This window comes from Anser brachyrhynchus, assembly GCF_964034855.1.
Source record: "Anser brachyrhynchus genome assembly, chromosome: 1".
Classification (NCBI taxonomy): domain Eukaryota; kingdom Metazoa; phylum Chordata; class Aves; order Anseriformes; family Anatidae; genus Anser; species Anser brachyrhynchus.
This window is the reverse complement of record NC_137694.1, coordinates 92,939,977-92,964,890: the sequence shown is the minus strand read 5'-3', so window position 1 is coordinate 92,964,890 and position 24,914 is coordinate 92,939,977. Positions and strand designations below refer to the sequence as shown.

The 24,914-nt window shown below is 40.4% G+C and overlaps 1 protein-coding gene across 8 annotated transcripts; it reads right to left on the bottom strand.

The window, feature by feature from the left end:
• Positions 1-762: 762 nt before the first annotated feature.
• On the bottom strand, positions 763-22,923 carry CD47 (CD47 molecule). 8 transcript variants are annotated; one of them, XR_013945059.1, is made up of 12 exons: positions 22,657-22,845; positions 20,590-20,937; positions 19,060-19,107; positions 16,906-16,995; positions 13,894-13,995; positions 12,113-12,205; positions 11,513-11,608; positions 9,862-9,954; positions 8,532-8,563; positions 6,236-6,365; positions 5,620-5,647; positions 763-3,086 (listed from the first exon to the last, which is right to left on the bottom strand). XR_013945059.1 is itself a non-coding variant. In XM_080576472.1 (12 exons), the coding sequence occupies exons 1-11, from the start codon at positions 22,709-22,711 to the stop codon at positions 5,622-5,624; spliced, it is 1,008 nt and encodes a 335-aa protein (XP_080432598.1). In that variant the 5' UTR covers positions 22,712-22,845; the 3' UTR covers positions 763-3,086; positions 5,620-5,621. The 8 variants fall into 8 exon arrangements, 6 of the variants coding, with proteins under 6 accessions (XP_080432598.1, XP_080432603.1, XP_080432601.1 ...); XM_080576472.1 differs by having other exon boundaries at positions 6,236-6,260; XR_013945060.1 differs by lacking the exon at positions 19,060-19,107.
• Between the last annotated feature and the right edge of the window lie 1,991 nt (positions 22,924-24,914).

Below are 24,914 nucleotides of genomic sequence, written 5' to 3'. Positions count from 1 at the left end.
TTAGGACCAGGGTCACTCTCGGCAGGTCCATATACAGCAAAGTTCTAAAATTTTTAAGTCTCCTATCTCAGAACTACAGCTCCTGGCTTGTTTTGAGAGGAAAGTGAGGGTGGCGGGGAATCACAAAAGATTTCAGAAGAGGTCTTGAACAGCCATGGTTTGAATCTGCCTTGAACAAGCGGAGAATGGCTAATAATTGGACCTGTTCACATCAACTCAGCTTCACTGAAGTGGATGTAAGTGTAAATGCTTCTAGAGAGGACTTAGACCTTTCTCTCATTGCTCCTCTCTGAAGAACGTCAGAAATAACTTCAGAAGACCTAGAATTTATGGAGTACTACTTTAGCAGTAACACAAGAAAGTTTTATCCCAGAAAAGTTAGTTCAGTGTTATGAAGACAAAAGTATGCACTGCTCTGCTGTGTTTTTTAAGTTGTATGGGGAGCTTCTGTAGTTCATCAGCCCGTATTTCCTCCTGCAGCATATTCTGCTGACAGTTGATGATTGACATTGGTCAGCTCAGATGGAAGTTAAGAGGGCAAGCTACAAACTTCTTTCCCCAAATGGACGAGCTTTTGAAGGAGAAACAAAAGATACCTCAGCCAAAACCACCTGCAGCAATTTAAGTAACATCGAGAACATTCCTGTATATCCAAAAAGTCATCTGGGAGACAGGGTGTGTACAGGGATGGAGAAGAAGAGCTATGAGTGAATTTTCAGAAGCAGTTACAGAAGTTCATTGTGACAGCAACAAGAAAATCTCTCACAAAAACAACTTAAAATGACTTTAATTAAAGTACATTAACACAATATTTACAAAACTCTTTCATGTTTCATAAATAAAAACATTTTCTTGAGTAAAGACTATAGATATTTAAAATGTCTATGCATTTATATATATATACACGCATATATACACACATGAATGGCATCAAACAGTTATGAACTTTGGTTTTAAATTACTGGTGGAAAAGGGCTGGGCATATCAATGACTTTTTAAACTCTCATGTTTAAATTTGTACCTACAAGAAACCCGGAGCAGAGCCCTTAGCAACAGCACGCTAGGTTTCTCCCATTTCTTGAGCGATTGATTCTGCAGTCTGTACGCAGTCACCGAGTTCTACATTTTTCAGCAGTGCCCTAGTAACAGGCTGGTCTCATCACCACAGAGACACACAACAGGTTCTACTGCAATTTGCTTTGCAGTAGTTAACATAAAGCTATTATACATTATGGTTTTTAATAAGGCAGGATACCTCAAAAAGAATTCCAGTGCTTGTTTTTTTCTTCTTCAACTGCTCAACTTTCAACTTGCCACAGGGAATCACTACTTACAAACGAGGAGCTCTGCATGGTACCTGATCAGGTAAACTCTTACACAGAATTGGTAACAGAGAAATGTCTCCCACCTCTAGGTGGATTGCTATGATTATGGAAAAGCCTGCATCAAAAAGATTCATATTTGGAAGCTAAAATCTTATATGAATACTCCCACTGACAAACTTTAAGTTACGCAAGTAAACGTATACCATATTTGCTTCTTAAACATTTTACCACATGAATAACCCTCTCCACTGTGGCCAATTTCACTGATTTTAGCAAGGGCTGGACCAAGGGTTGCTCTAGTGGCTGAGTCCTGCAGCCCTTGCAGTAAAGAATATTGTAACATTAGATATCTCAATTTTATTTTGCTGAATTCTTGATACAAGGTGTCTGCACTGAGACTTGGAGGATCTCATGTGGATCTCTGCAACACACACCCACAACACGGATATGAACCCTAGTTTATAACTTCCAAATCTGGGACTTATCGCATTACTCAGAATCTTTTAAAAAAGTGGAGTTTATTACAATTTTATTAGTACAAATTGGAGCCAGTGTAAAGATTTCCACAAAGTGTAAATGAAATTCAAAAGAAGCCAACTATATTGGAACAAATGCAGCTGTAAAACACTGTAAAGTCTTATGGAATGTGCAAGTCCTGTAGAATTGATTCTACACGGATTTTTTTTTTCTGTACCACTTCCATATACAAAGCAACGAAGCCTCCTCACTTTGCATCAGCTCCTCCTACATATATTCTAGTCTATGCATTTGTGATGTAATGGCAGCATCACAAACTTGGGTCAGAAATGAAGTAACTGCAATTTCCGTTCAAGAAAACTGATTTTAAAACTGTTAACAATATGTTAATAGGACAACTCCTATTTTTCTGAAGCATCAGAGTTTTACAAATGCAGTCAGTTAAGAGAAACTGAAATTGGTTCCAGTACCACATGCTGCACAACATGGACAAACACAAAAAACACTTTCAGCATGAAAACGACTAGGTGCTATGCTCTGTAATTCCAGTGCTGAATTTGGCTCCAAGAGCTGAGCAGTATCTTGTCAAGGAATACTTACGAGGCACAGAGAGCTCTCACTGGACTAAAATACTGGTCGCCACAGCATGTGACTGCTGTGCATAGGTAGGAATATCATCATTCTGTGGAATTAGGGTAACTCGGTTAATCATTTAAGGAGAACTGGGAGTAAAGTTTATATTTATGTAACTTTATGTATAAGCAATTTTTTTTAAATAAAAGTTTTCCTGAATGTTGGAAAAGAAGTATTTGTATGATCCCTGCTTCCTGTTCATATCACGGACATTATGACCATACCTTGACCATGCACACAAGTAAAGAAAACAATAGTCTAAATGGTATTGCAATCTTCGGGCTGAGCAGGCCCATTTTCAAAGCAGTGACTGGTGATAATTTTTAAAAGTAATACCACTAAGTATACTGCATGGAGATGCTTTAGTGGGCAAACAGTGCTTTTTATATTCTCACCCTCAACCACACCATATATACCATAATAAAAGAAATGAAGATCACACATGGGCAAACACACATGTTCCTCGCTACAGCTGCTGTGACTATAAAATTACATCATTTATATCAAAAGCACTTTTGCCACACATGCAAAACAACTAGTTTCCTGAATTTCTTCTCTTTGAGTAGTGCATCTTCAAGGCCACGGCGTATAAACAATGTACTTTTCACCCATAACTCATCTCTGCAGTAGATTCAGTCTCTGTCTTTAATGCTGGAAATTAAAAGAAACAAAAGATACATATATATATATATGTATGTGATTATTCAGAAACACAATTATTATTTAAACAGCAACATTTTGCGCTGCCTACCAAAGTAACAGCTTAAAAAATGCTTTTTTTTCTTCTTTCAAACTTTTCCATTATTTGAGCGTTAAGCTTGTTTGCAGAGTGATAACTAATAGGCAACTGCTGTCTCAGCCTCTCTGCAACACAGAAGTGGACATTGTGTCTTGGAGCTCCAGCTTATGCATAGGAACAAGCTGTAGTGGCTCCCAACTGAATCTGTCTGACCTGTCCTGTTTTTACTCCTAATGCTGGTTTACTTTCACATGACACGTTGTATGCTAGCATGCTTCAGCATCTGACTTACCCCTGCACATATAAGTGAACTTGCAAGGGACAGGTAAGGTAGAAAGCAAGTAAAGCTCAAAAGGTTCCTGCCTCCAGCTTGCAAGTTAGAGCCCTTGCCTTCAATCTGTGAAACCTGTTATTTTTAGGAGCCATCCACCTTTCAAAGCAGACAAAGCGGTCAGGCATCTAACCCTATCCTAAAAAAATCAAAATGAAATTGATAGTTAGCAATTTAGGTGTCTTTGGAAGCTCTACCTCAACAATAAAAGCGAAGCCAGGCTTTTGTAAGCCTAAAGGAGACCCAAGAAGGAACGGTTGACTAACTAAAAATTGGTTCTCCAAGAAAAATTCTACCTTTGTCTTCAGCAGTGAATGGTAACTATATTGATTCCATCCTCACCTCACTTCTTGAAAGGTTTGAAAAAAGAACACAATGGACTGGCAAGTATCTGTTTCCTGACATCAAACCACTGCTGAGGAGAACACGTAACTGTCACTTCTGCAGCATGACGTACCTTCCACTCCTCCTGCCTACTTCAGTTTATACTAACTCGTACACATTTTCGTCAACGTATTTAGGAGACACCAACACAGTCGTCCTCTGTACTGCAAAAATACTTGTATTTTTCTATTGATTTAGAAAACAATCCTATGGCATATTTGGATGAATCATACACTTGTCATAAGCAGCCAGAAGTAACACCTAGCAGTACATGGTATTTGTAGAGAAGCCTGTTTATAAAAATCAACTGCCATATTTTATTTTTTTTCCCAGGTAGGGCTCTATTTAGTGCCTCCTTTACTGTCATATTGTCACTTCATGCCTTCTAGACACGATATATTTATATTTCAAATAAATTACAAGGCTTAACGTGGCCCTACTCTTTATCCTGACTAGCAAATTGTTGTATTTCAATGCAGGAGTACTCTGTTAAAGGTTTAATGATAGCTCATCACAAGCTCACTCAGTTTCCAGCAAGAAACTGAATTTCCAACAGCATCAGCAAGTGCTCGTTATCTATCCAACTCCCGTGAAAATGAAGTACAGAAAAGCATGAATAAACAACTGTTTTCATTTTCAAACACAAGCATCTAATCTATGTGAGCTCTTAAAATAAGACCAATCTGATGTTTAACGATTCCAGACAAACTCTTGTCTTTCTGGTGGATATTAGATGCAGGAACAGAGCATTTTCAAAAACTAGGCTACCTACTTTAGGTACCAGCTTGAGAACTTTGGGCTGAGTTAATATAGCCCTACTAATTTCATGTATTACTATCAATTTGGAGTAGTCTATTCACATACAGTTTGTGTTGCAATCTTACAAGCTGTTACAAAATCAAGAAGGATTAATCCCAGCATTGAGAGCATTTCAAATCACAAGAAATCTTATGTTGCTGTGTTCTGGCCTAGCTTATCTTTGATATCTATTAGATCATTAAATATCAAGCATAACTGATGAGCAGAAACCATACTGCACCTTTTGATCTTGGAGTTTTGAATTCTGTTTTGTCAAAAATATGTTGAGGTTATTTAAGCAGCTTTTAAATTTTATTGAAAATGTGATCCAGTTATGTTTGTTTTTAAATCATTACTATCTGACACAAATATAAATTAAGTGAAATCTGACTGAAATATAACCAACCTAACAAAACCTACAGAATTTAAAGAACATCTAAAGGTGTGGAAAGTGGTGGTGGGGGGAAATACAGCATGCAAGACTACTTCTTTTAAGCCAATCTCCTGTGAACTTCCATGGGAGATCAATTCAAGAGGAAGAGAAGAGCTAACAAAAACAAAACAATATAAAAAAACCAACACACAAATACAACCTACCACCCACAAAACAGTCCATGCATCTTACATACTACATAAGCACAAAGGAGGCATATAAACTATTTGACTTTCCACATTTGATCAAACGCATACTATTTAATGGTCGTGTCTCATTAACCTGTCCTTTTCACTGTTTACAAGTATACATTTTTTCTCTTAGGTAGAATAAATATTTTCTGTATCATTTCTTATCAATTAAATATAATTTGACTAAAACCAGCACCTTCACTGAAACCTGCCCTCCAAGCTTCATTATATTAACACTGGCTAACTCTAAACATCAAAATCCCCAATTAAATGTTAAAGTAAATAGCTGGAGACGTATTTTGACTCACCATCATTCTAACATCACTCCTTTTGCATCTTTAAAAGCCAAGCAAATGGATTAGTAACAAGCCAAACAAGAAATGCTTCTTAATTATTATTCAAATTAATTCTAAAATTCACTTCAGAAGTTCACTCAGCATGCCAGTCAGTGAGCAGAATAGCAAGAAGAGTATTTCAGTTACCATTTCTCACTGTAAATTTCCCCAGTCATAAGTGCCATCAGTTTCCCAACCCAAGGAAATAGTAAAAGAGTAGAGCAACAGGGATAGCTTTTGCTAATAATCACAAGTTTTCCACTAAAATAAACGCTTATGAAGAAGAATTAACACCACCTTTTAAGAGGAAACAAAGCAAAAATGATGGATATAATATCCTGAGGTATTATATTGGTCCCCAAACAGGCAAATGACGCCACTGGCTAGCACGCACAGTAGTTTAGAACAGGGGGGTCTGGAGCTGCAGACATTATTTCAGTGAGATCAAACTCTTACAGACTCACAGAGCCACATGAATTGACATACATCTCTGCCACCTCAGTGCTGTTGCACTGAAAACTACGATTATTTCTTAATTATTTCCATAATTAATCTCTTAATTAGAAGATAAGTCTTGAATATCACCTACCATTTAGTGGTTCTTCTACAGCTTTCTGCAAAACATTTAAAAATATATATATGTATAAAATGCCTTCGTGTTTACTTCTGGCTCGCCACAGTTAAATTACTCTAATTGACATATACAGTAAGTAGTGATTCTACAAAAATCAAGAAAGCTGAGCATTAATAAAATTGACTAAAACTTCCCCCCCCCCAAATTAAAATCTATAACTGCACTCTCCAGATTATTCTTCCCCTCTGTAATTTTTTTCCTCAGATGAAATACCTCTAGATGGCAGCAAAAGGTATGCAGACACTACTTTTAACTTCTAGAACCTGGGGGATTATTTCTCTAAATTGATCAATGGTTAGGAAATAAAACAGCATGACTAAAAAAAAAAATTAGTCAAGCACAGTCAGGTGTAATCTTATCAGAAGGAAATACACTACAGCTGTGCGTTTAGTCTGGTAGACAACCAGCAGAAGCAACACACACAGATTAGTAACTGATTAAGAGTGGTAGATTTCAAAATACGCACCTTTTCCCCCTCAGCCTCAAGAAAGCATCAAGCATCATTTTGTAAGTATGCCCCACTGTCAAAATGAAGCCCTCCATCGACAGGAAGTACTCCTTAGTCTTAAGTTTACACAGAATAAAACTGTATTTTCAAAATGATTTCACATCTGTTTAATGCCTCGAAGTACAGCAATATATGCTGAACAGCTCTTGATGGAAACAAGCAACATATGAACACACTCAATTTTCCACCAAGGCCTATCTGTGACTTCCATAAATTCATGTACACAGATTTTTTTGTCATCCAAGTCCCTTGGACACTCCACTAACTGCACGAAACATGTTTTTAGTGGCTGAGCTTTCTAACAACCTAAATTCTGTTAAATTCTTTAGATTTTATTCCCGTCTCCAATTCAGGGTAACATAAAGTTCTCTACTACATAAAAAAATTATGGCCATTTCTTTATCTGTCAAATCCTTTCTGCAGTGTGAAAACCACCTCATGAGGAAAATTGCTTATAAAGAGAAAGGAGTTCCACAAAGGATGTTATTTAACATGTCAGTTTGTATATCAAAGCTCATTTACAGAGAAAAACTAAGAAAAGAAACACCTCCTGTTGCCCTTTTTGCTTCAATTCTACAAGCAAACATAAGCATACAGGCAGAATTGCATTTTGAGCAACGTATATCTGTAAAACACTTCTCAACTCATTATTAATAGTTAGCTTTGTGAACTGCCTCTTTTTTATTTTTATTTTTTTCAAGCTCCATGTACTTATGTTCCTTCCCTAAGCAAGGTATCAATCCTCTGAAATACTATTCCTTACAACGGAAATGGAGAAAAAGCAAAGAAAAAAAGTATCTGTTGTCAAGCTCTCCTGCCCCTCTGTTAGAAACTGTCCTTTTTCAACAGCTGGGTCTCAGGCTATCGGCTAAAAAGGAGACCTAGGAATGTGTCTCAAACGATGACTGGCATTCATGAAAATGGGATGACTTAGTATTTGCCGTACTCCCCTGCTACAACAAAGTTCTACTGATATTTTACATTTGTGCCTTTTTACTTGCTTCTGCAGAATTCCAGAAATCAGGCAGTTCACATTCATGGAGCACCAGAAAGAACTGCTTAAGTCTATGAAAATTACGGTTTTAGGAATGACTACTCTGGAATTAAAGAAAAAATTCATGAAAAAGCTTCTTAAAGAAATAAAGTGCTTTTCCATTTCTTCTGTGTGCCTCAGAGAGGGACACTCTGCTTCCAGATGGTCTCAACAAATTAAAGGACTTTACGGGAAGGTAAGAAAAGAGGAAAAGGTCAAGGCTACAGTATTTGCATAGTTGGGAATTCCAGAAAACGTTAAAGGGTTCTGGTTCAGAAGGCCACAGAAAATCAACCCAAGCCTAAGTCTTTGTTATAAGCCACCTATATTTAAAAAAAAAAAAAAAAAAAAAAAGTATTCTGCACTCACCTTAATGAAAAAACATTAACCAATGGTCTTTATAAATTAATGGCTAAGAGTGCATTTAAAGACACCAAACTTCCGTTCACATCCACCACCTTTGTGACATCCCTTTAAAAACTCTATTTGAGCACAACACTTGGTAAGGGTGGCAATAACAGTACTATAGACGCACTCGATAGGGACAATGAAGACCACCAACTCACTCAACATTAGACATCTGTTACACAGCCATAACTTTTGCTTGCTACCAACCTGGTCTGAATTCGAACTAGTGAAGAAAGGCTCAGTATCTCACTACAATCCCCTGAGCCATCTAGTCACCCCAAATTTATTAATTTTAAGCTTACCCTTGGAGTTTGATGATCTTTCATTCTGGAACCTAAAAACAATTACCAAAAAAAAGCAAGAATGAACAAATGATCAGCCAAATAAAAACATCTACCGATAAAATTTAGAAAACAGTAACAACACACAAAATTGCAGCTTCCTCTATTCAAACTTACATAATATGATCTCCAAATTCTAAAAGCCTCTAAGCACTCCTGTGTTTAGGAACTAAATACATGTGATCCAAATTATCTCACTCAAGGCATTCAGCTCTAAAAATACATTACATTACATGTTATTCTTTGTGCTTGTTTTGTACAAGCTTTGTAAGTAGCCCGACAACAACAAAAAAATGTTATTGTTAAAAGGCTCACTTCACCTCTGTCACATTTTGACTTATTGTAATCTCAGATATTAGGCCTTCTGCCTTATTTTCTTCTTTAATGGAATTCCTCCCTGTCTCCGGGTCTACTATTTCTGACCATCACCACACATGGTGTGCACATACTGAAATGGAGAGACTGCATAGTTCAGTGCAGACTATGAACTGAGCTGACTCAAGTCAGCTTGAGTCTGGAAGCAATATATCTTCAATTGTATGGTTCCACATCCAAATTAACAAGCTGTTTGAAGAGCCTTCATGCACAGCTTGAAGCAAATAAAGCTACCCTGCTCTCTTACACACAAGTTATAAAGTCCACATTATGCTGTGGTGTGCCAGCTTAGAGATGTCTGCACCACATTCCAACCCACAGCGTTGATGTGCTTTTTGCTGACCTAGCAGGCCTGACCAGATTTTACACCTTCAAGTCATTTTGAGATCTGGTGAACAGACCAGTTTCTGAAACAAAGCATTGCTATCCTTTGCTCCTGGCTTTTAAAATTAAGTATAAGAAAAAACAGGACTGATTAAAACAAGAGGTCCTCATTCAAATTGCTCTTATTTTAGCCTTCATCTAACCCATGGAAATCATTAGGCAGATTTTGCTTCTTCAAATTCGTATTCTGAGCATATCTACTATACACTGTTGTCTGCACCATCCTGTAACTTACTCCACAGACTCCTTGAAATCTGTTTGCTCTTTTAGTCCTAACCCGCAGCTTGGCAACTGTGTAAACTCAGATCTTAAAACAACAATATTTATCTTACAGCTGAAACACTCTTACTTGGGAAACCCAGGTCTGTTTATTATAAACTAAAACTTTTTTTTTTTTACTACAGATTCTCCAAAGTCTATGAAACAAGTAACAAATGCCAATATATACAATTTATCAGCAATTATTTTTTAACCATGTAATTGTGAAATCTAAAATAAATAAAATCAATGCAGAATATTCGATGCTACTTACAACTAGTATACATATAAAACAGAGCAAGCAGATCCTCAACAGCCATAACAGCTAAGCCGGCAATTACAACAGACAGAAGTTGTGAACGACAGGCTGTTAAGAAACAAGATATTGTATCATATGACACAAGTAAAAACACAAACTTTTCAAATATAAATACTAAGATAAATAAGCCTGTTAAATCCAGAAGTGATTAATTTCTTTCGAGCCTCTCCCAAAGCTACTTTTGCATCTTTCTTTTTTTTGGTCTATGTTCTTTAATGATACTAAGGCATTTATTAATTTATCCTGGTAACAGTTCAGCTGTAGTATTCTACTGACATTCACTGTGATTAGTGACATTATTTACATTTTATATTTAATTTATATCTTTGATCCCATTTTTTTCCAACAATAGCATTAGATTACAAAATACAATAGTGTTATTAATAGAACATAGTAAAAAAAAAAGGGTCTACGTTTCCACACATGCCCCCCTCCATTTTTTCCCCTTTACAAGGGAGAAGAATATAAGGATAGCTCTGATTCAAGTCCACTACAAATAACAGGAATGCTCCCAAGTTTACAGAGCAGAAATTGGCTATTACAAGCTACCTGGAGTCCATTCCAGACACTCCCTTGTTCTCTGATCCTTGTTAACCATCCATTTTTCCAGGGCCTTAAAGTCATTGCAACTCCCTGTGAGCTGACCCTAGGATGAGCTACTGATACTTAAGGGTTCCTGAGCTAAAATTCCAGAGACAGAGCTAACATCTACCTTCTACGAGCTGTAAAAAAAAGAGTCTCCCTGAAAAGAGAGGGTGATTTTCGATTTGAGAACGTAATAAAAACATCCTCCATTTTGGATCACATTAGAAAGTAACACTTTACCAGAAATCTTGCATATTTCACTATTACACACTACTTGACAACACTTAGGTGCCCCTTACAAATACTTAAATCGGGGCTCCACTGAAAGGTCCATCATTTCACTCAAAGCAGAGAAACCTTCAGAAACCATTGCAAGGAGAAACACTTCCTTAAATCCCAAATCAAATAAATTAATAAAATGAAAATGTCTCTAAGAAACAATAAATTGGATGTCCAAATGCTTAGATGAACCCCAATATGTATGCTACCTAAATACACTGCCAAAGATGGCTACTCCTAAGTTCACCTCTGTTACTACTTCCAGATTTGCCTTCTTAGGCTGTTTCAATGACATCCAACTCCCAGCAATTCAGTTATCATTTGCATACAGGCAGAGATTAACAAGGAATTTCTGATTTATTCATTGAACCCTAGAAAACAATTATGGCTCTATTTGGGATTTATTTTGTTTCTATATACTTTAGGCCTCACTAAAAATACCAGTAATAAAGGTCAGCATTTGTTTGAGGTGACTCTACACGGTGCAACCAACTGTTGCAAAAATGAAAACAATTTTAGAAGAAGCAACAGCTCATAGAATGCAGCCATGATGGATACAGTCATACTTATTAAACTGATATAATAGTGCCTTTGGGCTATTCTTCTTTCACCAGATAAAAGAGCATTAACACAGTAGTCCTATTTACACGAGTTACTCACTAACACTTAATGTAAAGCTATTTTCACAGCGTTTTTGTGTTAGAAGGTAAAAAGACACTTTTACAGAAGATATATTGCTTACCTGAGATGCACAATGCAAAACCAACAAAAGCAATTATAAAACCAAAAATTTGAAGACACATCAGAACATATCCTGTACGTGTTACATCAACGAGAACTGGAAAAGAGAGAAAAAAAGAAAATTGTAATTTTAAAGTATCAACTACAGAGATATGAAAGGTAGATCATTCACACAAGGAACATTCAGGTTCTCCTAAATTCCAAACTCAGCCAGCACGATAACAAAAACTATGCAAGTTACTCAGGGAACTATTTTGTGCATGCATAGCAAAAAATTATAAATAAAGCTTAAGCAGAAGAAATAAAATATACGTTCCGAGAGTTAGACATTCATCCCAATCTCAAGACCAAGGAAGGAAGAGCAGGAATCATTCAGATGTCCTACCCTAAATCTCTTTTCTCAATTTATACATCTTCCCTGAAGCAACTCACACAAACAAAGGTTAATTTGCTTTGAGAAACTAGGAAGGTCAGGAAGCCAGCATGCTATCGTAAAATGTATTTATTAAAAGTAAAGTATGTAGATTATGTGAGCTGGGGGAGGAGGTCCTAAGTTTTTCTAACACTATGGTCTTGAGCTGGTGAATAAAGAAATACTCACCGATTTTAAATATATAGTATTGAAGCACCATCAATATCACAGCAGGCAGTACAACAAAACCAAGACCAACTTTACTGATAGTAATATTGCCACCTGCAAACAGTTGTATGGAAATTAGTAAAACAGAAATCTTTGGTTGAAAGAAAGCACAAAGCAATAAAAGTAAAACATGAGCATCATCAAATTTTCGGGGTCCCCCAAAATCCACTGAAGTTAAGCACCAGAATTCCTCCCCTAGCCTTTAGCAATCATGCAAGGCAGCAGCACAGAAAACAAAAATCCATTTGGAGTCTGTATCTCTCTACGACCATCTGAGAACTACAAAGATCATTAGGGGACTGAAACCACCTCTCTTATGAGGAAAGGCTGAGAGAGCTGGGCCTGTTTAGCCTGGAGAAAAGAAGGCTGAGAGGGGATCTATGCTTGGTTTATGTGGCAAGGTTTTGGTAGCGACGGGGCTGCAGAGGTGGCCTCTATGAGAAGAGTTCAGAAGCTTCTCCACGTCAGATCAGAGCCAGCTCCAGCCAGCTCCAAAGGTACCCGCCGCTGGCCAGAGCTGAGCCAATGAGCAATGCTGGTTGGGCCTCTGGAAGAACAGAGTCAAGGAAGGGAAAGAACTGCTTTACAACAGCAGCAGAGGAGTGAAAAGCAGTCCAGCAGCCCCAAAGGTCAGTGCAGAAGGCCCATGGAGAGCCCCCGCAGGAGCAGGCCCCGGGCCGGAGCTGCAGCCCATGGAGAGGAGCCCACGCAGGAGCAGGGGGCCTGGGGGGAAGCTGCCACCCGTGCTGGAGCAGTTTGCTCCTGGGGGATGGACCCCATGGTATGGAGCCGTGCGGGAGCAGTTCCTGAAGAGCTGCTGCCTGTGGGCAGCCCCCGCAGGCTCAGTTCGGGAAGGACGGCATCCAGTGGGAGGGACCCCACATGGAGCTGGGGCAGAGAGGGACACTGAAGGAGCAGCAGAGACAAAACAACAGGGACTGACCACATCACCCATACCCCCATTCCCCTGCGCCTCTCAGGGGAAGGAGGTGGAAGAGGGTGGATGAGGGGAACATGTTTTTAGTTTCTCCCTGCTCTAGCTTGTTAGTAATAGGTAATAAATTTCATTAATCTCCCTATGCTGAGTGTGTTTTGCCCGTGACAATAATTGTTGAGTCATCTCCCCGTCCTTATCTCAACCCTTGAGCCCTTTCCATCATATTTTCTCCCTATTTCCCTTTGAGGAGGGGGAGCGAGAGAATGGTTGTGGTAGAGTTCAGCTGCCCAGCAGGGTAAAACCAACACAGGATCTTATCAAGGTATATAAATATCCTAAAAGATGGTGTCAAGATGATGGGGCCAGACTCTTTTTAGTGGTGCCCACTGATAGAACAAGCGGCAATAGTCACAAATATTAACACAGGAAGTTCCATCTGAATATGAAGAAAATCTTTACTGTGAGGGTGACAGAGCACTGGAACAGGTTGCCCAGAGAGGCTTTGGAGTCTCCTTCTATGGAGAAATTCAAAACCCACCTGGACATGATGCTGTACAATGTGCTGTAGGTGACCTTGCTTGAGCAGGGGGTCAGACTAGATGATCTCCGGGGTCCCTTCCAACCTCAACCACTCCGTGATTCTGTGACATTCACAGTGCCATGTCTGTTTTACTCTATAGTTTTATTCATTTTGAAATTAGTAGGTGGCAATTAATAGGCAGTACTAACTTCATATGACAACATTGAAGAGATTAACCTGTGCTCTCATTCCCTTAAACTAGGAAGGCATTTTTATTTCACTTACCTTGGACAAAAAGAACAACAGCTATAACAGCAAGAACTGTGAAGATGGCACATCCTACAGCAACATACGCCTTATTCTTATGTACAGTTTCACATTTTAATGCTTAAAAACGAAACCAAGAGAAACAGAGAGGAAACCAATCAGACACACAGATTCTCTCACAAAAAATAAACAGATATTATAACTAGGACTACTGTCCTAAACAAAGAAACAAACTCCTAAGATTTACAATTTTAAGTACCAAGAGTTCATTTGCTTTCATTGTTTGATATGGTCAATATGGCTTACTCAGTTAAGTGAAACCTGCCATTGGTCTTCTAGTTAAACTCTTAATTCCACCTTCTATACAAGTCAGGTTCAATGCTGTCAAAATAACTTTGGGACATGGTACAGGTTAATTCAAGGAGATGCATTACTGATATTTAAATTATACTATAGCAATTTTGTTACTAAGGTCAATGTCAGACACGGATTTAGAAACCCTCTTCCTAGTGACACTGCAGAGTTAGATGCGCAACAGGTGATTCTCCTGTCTCACTGGAGTGCTTTGAGGATAAGTATATAGGAATGATCTACATATGTTTAGATACCATAAGACAAGACAAATTTTCAGTAAAACTGCACTGTTAACATAGCTGCTATCTCAGCAATGGTCAATTCCACTGGAAGGTTTCAAACCAGCAGCACTTGAAGGGTTTTAAAAAGATGGAACAGTACAAATATATCATCAAATAAACATCCGTGTTTGTTTTGTTTCTGCCTTATGCACTGCTAAAACGAAGACACAAAAAAGGCAATGCTAGCTCCAAGCTTGAATATTCATATACCAACAATCTTGGTATACGTCAAAGTTGGTAATCACTAGCAGAGAACAAATACAGTAAATAACTTCAAAAGGAATAACAAGGAGCATGTACAGAAATAACATCCTGCTTACAGGCATTGCATTAGCACAAAAACCCCCAACGTTACTAGGATACGATAAATACTTTAGAGGGTATACATGACTAGATCTTTCATAGTATTTTATCTATGGAAGGGTTACAGAATGCTCTCTCTTGTAATTAACACTCTACCTTTAATTACGTTCACATGGCTTAACAGAACAAGATCTACACTATACTCAATTCCTAAAAGTTAATCCTGGTGAAAAACCAAACCAACCAACCTCCCCCCCCCCCCCCCCCCCATATATTCCCAACTGTCACGCAGAAAAATCAAGCCATTTATAAAATACATATATCTGTTACAAATGAATCTACAGGTATACCCTATCATCACTGGATTCACAGGTTTATTAAAATAGCATAAACTAAAGGAAAAAAAAGTAAGTACACCCACATTCAATGAATTAGAAGTAGCAGGATTACTTTTCCCCAGAGAAGTTATAGAGCTCATAATAATGTACAGAGATGCAATAAAATCCAAGCAGGCTCAACTTAATCCTGTAAAATGATAGTGCTTCTCCATGGATGTATCCATGGATATCCCAAGGCAATTATTACTTTGCTATCAAAACACTAAAAATATGCAAGTTCTGGTACAAATGCAAGGTAATGGCAATTCCAGAACATTTCAGAACAAACCAGAGAGCCTTAAACCACTATAAATAATAACAAAAAATCAGGAATCTAACACTATGGCAATAAAATCATAAAAAAATATATGTATTAGTTTTCAACCTCTGACCACAGGTGAACCTTTCATGATTCATGAAAAAGTTAAGCAAGCAAGTTATATCCATAGACGACTGAATACATATGTGATTACTACAAATCACTCTGAGTGTGATTTCCTTCGATTTCTTACGGACTTGACTCTAAGCAGAATTTATTTAAGTGCAGAAATTAAAAAATGCTGAAAAATCTCAAAGATTGATATAACAAATTGCACCACAGAGAACTATCTGAAAGACTAGGACACAAAGCACTCTCTACGCTGCATACATGTTGGACACCATTGTATGAAGAATGCCTAAGGGTGTCTGACACCAGTGAATGTATTGTCTCTGAAAACATTTAACAAAATCATTGATGCCAGTGTTAAATTACAATTCAGCCAGAGCCAAGAAACTAATGTAGAATTTTACATGAAAAAGATAGCATGATCTTTCTCTAATGTTGATTTTGTGGCCAAAATGAAAAATGTTTTTGCTTTTCATCACCCACTAATGCCATGGTGAACCAACAGTGAACAAATGCTTCCTGGTTTTAATCAAGGACAGTAGACATTATCAATTATACCCTGCAAAACTTCCACACATGCAAAAAAGCTCATCATTTGCAACAAAACTGGGAGCAGAACCATTACCATACAGCAGACTAGCTCTGAACACGGGCCTTTTAGGCAACACGCCATACCTTCCATGATCTTCCAGCTGCTAAGTATGTTAACCTCAGGAAGCAACCCCTGGCCTCCATGCAAAGTAGATCAGACTGGCCCAGATCCCAGTGCTTAGGGCTAGAACCCCACAACAAAGTGCCTCTATCCACATTACGTATGTTTTGTCAACAAGTGGCATGCTGAAGCCCCAAAACACAGATCTTACTGATCAGGTCTTGTGCTCAATGCCAAAAATGTGTGTTACATGCCCTTGAAAGAGCGTAAGACCCACTGAAAAGCAAAACTGAAAATTACGCAGGGCAAAAGTTTAACTTGGTGTGCTTTTTTTTTTTTTTTTTTTTACTGACAATGCCTGCAAGTAAGAGAGCTCAGGAACTTTTCTGAGAACTGCAACCAAGTTAAATCTCTAACGGTGTTAGTTCATTTCAAAAGGAATCCCAGAAATGAACATAAATAATACATCACGGATGATCAAGACAGAGTTCCAGAGAAAACCAAATGCTAAGTTGCTAGATAAAGCAGACACGCTGCCCTGCTGTATATTATCTGAATCGGTTCTACCACACATCCTTTCATACGTAAGTACGGCCTTTCATCCTGCACAGATACTTTTATGTAAGTGATTTTAGGACAAGTCAATAGTTGCAAAGAATTAGAGTCAATACTTACCAATAACACCTAACTGAGCCCAATAAATAACAACAATTAAGAACAGCAACACTGAGATGACAACACTTTCCACGAAGTCAAACTGTCGCCCTACAGAATAAACAAAGAAAAATCATAGGAAGAAAAACGTGAGATTACTAGCATTTATTGCTCCTTTTAGGCTATCCCCTAGGCTGTTCATTTAGCATTTAATAGCTAGCCTGTTATACCTCTTAATTCTAGGAAAGCCATGACTTCTACCTGTGTAATTTTCACTCCAATCTTGTGTGACAACCTGTTTTTTTCAGGTATTCCTACTTACTGTAACATTTCCAAACCGCAGGTCTTGATCTCCAGTACAGCATAGGTTATGTTTATGCTGCTTTCTAGCAGCACAAGTTGTGGAATTGCAAACAGTACATTAGACCAGAAAAATGGTGAATTTAGGCTAATCAGGGAAGTTAGGCAAGATCTGAAAGGCCCGATTTGATGCTTCCCCAGCTGTCCTACTCTATTCCCAACGGTTTTAACTCCCAAAGAAATCCAGATGTGTGATAAAGAATCGAGGAGATAGCCCAAGTTCGACAGAAACACTGCTTTGTTAATTTTAGAAGAAGTCACACATTTTCCTTTATCTTCCCACCGTCATCCATTAGCTTTTTTCCCTTGCAGTTTGGATGCCTTAGGCTGTTCAGTCACTCGTGCAGTAGGATCATGCAAGCCACCTTCCAACGTGCAATTCTGAAAACCTCTCCACTGAACTGGAAAATGGAGTTGTTTCTGGCATCTCTGCTCATAACATCATTTAGACTCACACAGCTGAATCCAAAGTCGCCTTTTCTTACATTATACTTGCTTCCAAAAAAATTTCTGATCTTCATTTAGATGCATACTCCTTGCACTTGCCATATTTCAAAACTCTACCTGCGGCTCCAGAAACATGGAATTAAGTAGCAATGCCTCACAATTTCCAGTGCCAAGTAACACCTTGAGGACAGTCTGAAATTCATGAATTCCACAGAGAGCATGTTTAAGTAAAGTGGAAATTAAAGACTTCCACTGTACTTGATTGTTTTGGCTCAATTTTGTATTATTAAAGACTATCAATGAAGATTCACGTTTGTAAAGCGACACAAATACCTAAGAGGAAGAAAAGCATTATTTCATGGTAAGAAAACACTTCTCCACACAAAATCCTTGCTTTCAGCCCTTCTCGCAGTGCACAGTCGCCATTCTTTGGATAAACCAGCTCCTGCAGACAAATCCCAGTGACAGTGCTTGATGTAAAGGAATTACCGATGACTCAAAAGCATCTGCAAACAGAGACTGACAAGTAGCATAACTTCCTCTGCAGCACTTCCAGGTGGTGATACCACTTATTCTGCACACAAAGAAGCAGCCACAAAGCCTCACATCTGCTAGGATTTCAGCAAGCAACTATATGGTTGAGTCTCAGAGTCTAAAAGCACTTTGTGTATGGAGAGGCTTGCAATATTGTTGGTATGTGCACGTACAAGAAACAGCTGAACACATTTTCTTACTAATACGTTTCCCTTAATGCAGTGTTTCATAGAAATAAACTCCTGGCTAAAAACATTAGTTTGAAAGCCAATTTAAGGAAGCCAGCTCCAAATTAATAACAGATACTTCCAGATACTTTCCATATGGGAAGAAAATAAAATCCACACATCAAAAAAACCACACTGTTATGGTCACTTGCCGGTATAGGTACCTGATCAGGAAAAGGTGTGGCCAAAGACAAGAGCACAGGCATGGAAATCTTCTTCACTATACTAACTGCTTTCTAAAGAGAAAGCAAGCGTTTACCAAGGGAAAATGGAGAATATTTGGCTTTTATAATAAAGCCTCTAAAAACAATTGCAACATAGTAGGAGTGACAGCGTGAGTTCACTGCTCAGAAATGAGAGTGAAGACTACAACAAGATTTCCGTTATTCACCAACCTTCTTCAAAAACTCCTTTGCTATACTTCCTTCTCAAGGATATCTAAAATGTTGAAGAACAAACACCAAAAGATTAAGCCAAAACTCTTAAAACGAGAGCAAGCGACTGTTTTACCTTCAGATAAAACCTCAAGCACAAGACTAGATTTTGCATTTTTCAGCATATGCTCTAAAACCTAATGCAAGCTTGTAACAATAATTTCTTTACCAACCACATTTATTGCCTGGTGTTGGGGCTTTTTCCTCACCACAACTGCCAACTAGAAAACAGAATTAGAAAACTTACATTAGTTTCCTGCTTTGTAGGTCTTTACAACTCTTTAAAAGTTCTAAGCAAACAGAAAGGATTAAAAAAGGCAAAAAAAAATATTTTTAAATAAAGTTGTATCACAAGCAATGTTTTATTAAAAGATTACTGACCTTTTTTAAAAGGACAAAAACCTTGGTTTTTAAAAAGTCTTCTAAACAGAAGACCCAGTCTTCAATAAACCTTAACACTGGCCCAGCTTATGTACAAATGGGACTTAGTGTTCTCAGGTCCTCAAGCCTTACTTTCTCTTCTACAGCTCAACACTGAATAACAAAAGCAGCCCAAAAAGGCTGAGTGAGGGGAAGGCAATAACAGAGAAGGAAAAAAAGAAGTTGCCTATTCTTTGTCCTCTGTTTTTGTAGCATCCTCACTCTTTCAGTGGCTGTAACCCCCCCCCACACACACACAGCCTACTTCAGGAGTGCATTTGTTTTGCAGTGGATACAATTAACTCTATAATTAGACTGTGAATTACCCAGATGTTTGCAGCAGGACACAAGTAACATCTGCTTGGTATTCAGAAACAGCTTAATGACAAATGCAAAAACAATAGCAAAATATTCTCCAGCAGACCCGTGAGACTCCACGTGCAACATATATGCAACGTGTTCAGCTCTGAGAAACTTTCCAGAAGCAAGAATCAAGTCTCCTGTGCCAAACAGATAAACTACACACACATTCAGTGAAAATGCCGCTTCTGCGGCATACTCGACAGACTGCCCATGTATAGCACATACCATTATTCAACAGCTAAGGTGCTACAGCACATGAGCTGTGTCTGACAAGATAAGATAAAATGTTTTGCTAGACATGAAATTCATCACTTAGTCCCCGTTACTTCAGCCTAACATCGTTTATCCAAAGACGACATTTAATGCTGCACAACTGTAAGAAGTTATCACCTAGTAGTAGCATTTTCAACCTCACTGAAAAACAGCATTTTAGATCAAGTTTTAGAGCTCTTATACAACATTTCTATTAGTTCCATCTGTAATTTTTTCAGAACAGCTAAAGATTGCAAGATACAATTCGTCAAACAAAACATCTCTGCTGCCCCGTGATGCCTGTATACATCTCAGTAGTACAAAAATATTAAGGATATGCGTCAGTATGTAACACAGTAACATGAAGGTGCTGAAAGTAACACCAACTACATAACCTAAAAGATTTGAGAAAACATAGTCTTGATCTTATCAGACAAACCACCTTCAGCAATTGGTACAGAACAAAAAAATGTGTTCAGATCTTTCCCACAGAAGCACGCCCCTCAACACAAAGTAACAGAGAGTAACATTAAGTTAGAAGGCCTGGACCCAACACTCTTGGCACGTTCAATTTCCAGTAGTAATACTGTCATATTCATTATTTTATTCTTTCCCATAAGATCTTGCTTTTCTCTCCCAACAGGTTCTAAGACAAGCAGACAACTCACCCGTGACGGTTCTAAGATCAACTTTTGTTTCTCCTTCTCTGTTTAATTCTGTTACTTCACAACTGTAATTTCCATCTTCTGCTTCCGAACTTTTAAGTTTTAGAGAGGCAATGCCCTTAGATAAATCCTGCTGTGACAGCAAGTTAGCTGATGGAACCGTCTCATGCCTGTAAATACGCTGTTCTGCTCCATTAAAAGAAAAAAGTACTCTTCCTTGTTTTTTCCACGAAACAAAGATGTTACTTTCATGCTCCTTTAGATTAACCACGTGGCAAGGTAAAATGACAGTAGTATTACAGGCATCTCTTTCAACAAAATCTACTGTACTAAACACCAGCTGGGCAGAACCTAGGAAGAAAAAATGAGAATTGATACATTCAGACTTATTTCTTAATACAAAAAAAAAAGAAAGAAACAGAAGAAAAAATAATTATAACACACAACTTGGGAAAACAAGAACTCTCCTGCAAAATCATAAGAAAGCATCCTGTTCTAAGGGAGGAGCAAAAGAAGAAAAAAGGCATTATTATAATTCTATCACAGCCCTATTATACAGGATTAGCCACTCCCACATGCATGTAACGTACAGATACCATAACCAGTCATAAATAAAAAATCGTAATAAGGCTTTGGGTTGCCATTTGGACACTTCCCCTAAAATGCCATACACAGAAATACTGCCTTAAGGCTTGGTTTCTGCAAAGCACGCGCAAAACATTGACCACAAGCAGAGCCACTAATGTTCAAATTTTTCCTGCAGATCACACAGCTGTCTAGGAGTATAAGCACAGTGCCATCAGCTCCACGCAAGTCACAGCTCGTTAAGGTCACAGGGAGAAATTTCTACCTCTGCACTTCTGAAAGAAGAGAGGCAGAGCAGCTTAGTTTAAAAATAAAAAAAAGCTTATCACTTACTCCTCATCTCTGAAGGTGGAGCCAAATGCCTGCAGATTTAGAACAGTTTCATTTTTCTCTTCCCCCGCAATGAAGGAAGTGCACACAAAATAACATATTTAAACAATGTTTTACTAAGTGTTTGAGTATATAAAAGAACGGGATTGCAAATGGAGAATTTGTAACAATGAACTCACTTCCCGTATTGTAAACCACGGTGCTTAACGCACAAATGGTATTAAAAGCAAGTAATAAAAATAATCGTATGTTATGTTATTGCTGCTGGTTTTAACCTCTTTTCCAACACCGCAGCACCGTTCCAAAAGCGTACCACTGACCACTATTTAAGGAAGGCCTAAAGATTTTATCTGAAACAAAAAGCCATCCTCCAGTTCCTGAGAACATCAACAATTAGTAACATCAATACTAAAATCACACCAGGAGCTGGAAGAAGGAAGTCAATTAAACTCGTTCGACTGCAAAGTATGAAGCCTTTTAATTTCCTGTTTTTCATCACTCGTACAAACCGATGGCTTAGTTGACCAGTAATCCTAGCAGTGATCGTTCCCAAAATCCTCAGTGGCACTGGTGATTCAGAATGCTTGACATATTTGCCTGATAAAGACGGAAAGTGAGCAAAGGCCGGCGCGGTATGACGAGACCACGCCACTGCCACTCGGAGCGCGGGGCAGCCCCTGTGACTTCAGAGAACTGCTGACAGTCACGCCTGGAGGAGGTCGGAACCGGGGTATGGGTCTGGTGACTAAATTCAACAAGGGGAAGGGAAATTTCAGAAGAGAGTTGCGTCACTGGGGTAGCCCAGGTTTTTCGAAAGCAGCGGCCTTGGATCAAATTTAGAAAGCCTCCAGCACTGGAACTGTGCTGTTATATTTTCGTACGATCACCGGGTTACAACCGAACACCAAGGCTTATAATTAACTTATTAACCAGGTATCCCGCACGAGGGCACTTTGCGGGGGCAAGGTTTATTTTCAGGGCCCCTCGCGGCACTTTTAAAACCGCACCTCACAAAACCAACGGCACCCACAGCCCAGCACGGGAACGCGCAGAAACTACTCCCCAGCCCCTCACAAGGATTACACACAGACGCAATTAAAAGCTGCAGCGCTTCCCCAGCTCCCCCCCCCCCCCTCCCAGCCCCTCAGGACTCACCGTGGCGCAGGGCGCCGAGCAGCAACAGCAGCGGGCAGGCGGCCGGCAGCCACATGGCGGCGGGGACCCGAGCGGAGCGGAGCGGAGCGGAACTGCGCCTTCCTCCGCCGCTGGCCGCCGCAGCCGCCGGGGGGCGGGGCCAGGCGCGAGGCGGGGACACCCTCTGCCGACGCCGATTGGCCGCCCGCCCGCGGAGGGGGGGGCGCTCTGCCGGCGCTGATTGGCTGCCGGAGCGCGAGGGCGGCCGTTGCGATCCCGTCGCGCGCCCCTAACGGTCGCCAACGGCCGCCGCCCTGCCGGCGGCGCCTCCCCGCCCCTGTGGGGAAGGGCAGGGCCGGCCGTCCTGTGGGCGGGGGGTGGGGGTGGGGGCGGCCGCCCCCGCGCTGCTTTCCGTCAGCGCCCGCGGCCGGGGCTCCTCTCCCAGCCCCGCACGCCTTGCACGAAGCGCGGGGGCCGCTGAAATGGCCGGGCGGCGGGCGGAGGGGCACCCGTCGAGGACACACGCGCAAATATGTACACGCATACACATCTGTTAAAGTCCCAGGGTTCAACAGGGGGTGGATCGGTGAGAACCAGGGCAGAAGCAAAACTCTCTGAGGAACTGAATTTTGTTAATGCCTCACACGCTCTTACAACATCTCCCTAGCCCTAACATCAGCACTGACTTGGAAGATCCACCCCCCTTCCCCTTTCTGACTCTCTTGAAGTGTTCCCCCAGCCCTCTTGAAGTGATTACCCGTGCCCTGCCTACTGTGTTTGTTTTCTCCCGAAATCCCATAAAGCACGCAGACACCCTCCGGCACTCGACGTTAGTAAAAAGCCTTGAGCAGCGGGAGCCATCTGACTCCAGAACCGATGGAGGGGGATGGCACGAAGCAGCTGATCCCGCTCCTGCCAAAGTGACTCAGATGATGTTCTCTGGAGGCCTGAAGAAGCGGGCTCGAGTGGAAGCCAGCGGGGCAGGCGTGTCTGTTTGAGCTGTAGCTCTCGCATCTCTGCCCGGACCAAGTGCCAGGATGCTGCGAGCCGCAGGCAGGCGCTGGGGACAGTGACAGCTCTGTGGAGAGCCGCGCAGCATGTCGCCTGTCAGAAAGCTGTGGGGATGCTCTCCTCCTGCTGCAGAGAGCAGAAGGCTACAGCTGCAGCATGCGTCTGTTGCTAAGGTAGCGCGTAACGCACCCACGCACGCCTCCGAGCAAAACAGAACTCGCTGGAAATCTCATGCAGCCAGGAGTCTGGCGTGAGAGGGTGCTGCTTTGAGGCAGGTGCTGCCTCCTATACTACTGAGCTGGGTTTCACAAATCCCCCCAAAATAACTCTCCGTGCATGCAGTTTCCCTGGTTTTCTGGAGGGAGCTATGCCGTCTAGCTAGGTGTGCTCTGCTTGCTGCTGCTGAGAGAGGTCAGCGATGCCTCTCCTTGCTGAGAATTTCAGGAAACTGGATTATGCAGCACAAGGCAGCTCAGAGGCTCTGGATTCCTACTGAGAGAAATGTTAGGCAGTTCTGCTCTCCTTTCCAAGCTAGGTGTGCAAAGCAAACCCCGCATGCTCTAACAGCTTGCCACAGGAACACCTCGAAAGCTGTGAAAAGCCAGCCCCATCTCGGACTTGCGTAGTGGGCCCAAGTGCCCCTACAGCAATAATTCATGTATTTTGAAAACTGTGCATGAGTCCCTCATTTATGACTTGCGAGGCACAGTTTTCCTCTTTAAATTAGGCAGCTATTTTACTGCCATTACTAGGCACCAATCTGCCATTTTATGCTGGTTTACAGCTCTTTGGAGTGCCATTGATCATCCGTTATCTGTGTGCAGCAACTGAAGCTGCTACAGGCATGAAGCACACACACAAAACAGTGCACAGGAGGCATCAACGGCCCTTGCTGGCAGGAAAATCCTGAAGAGTGACATAAAAGCCTGCGTGCCTAAAGCAAAGGGTATCTGTAGATAGATTTGTCAAACTGGCTGTGAGAGCTGTCTCCCTCAGCAGTGGCCTGACCTCTGTGTTCATGGGCTCGCTCGACATAAGTGCTGCCCCGTGTCACAACACTCACAGAAACCATCTGCATCCAGAAATCACAGTACAATAGCAACATCATAGGTGATACTTTGTTCTTCCAGCACCGCAAAGCAGTCACAAAGGAGGATGTTACCCCTTCTTTTTTCTTTGATCTGGAAACCAAAGCATGCTGAGGTTAAATGAACTGACTAAAGTCGCATAATCAGCCAGTGGCAGGGCTGAGAATAGGCTCCATGTCC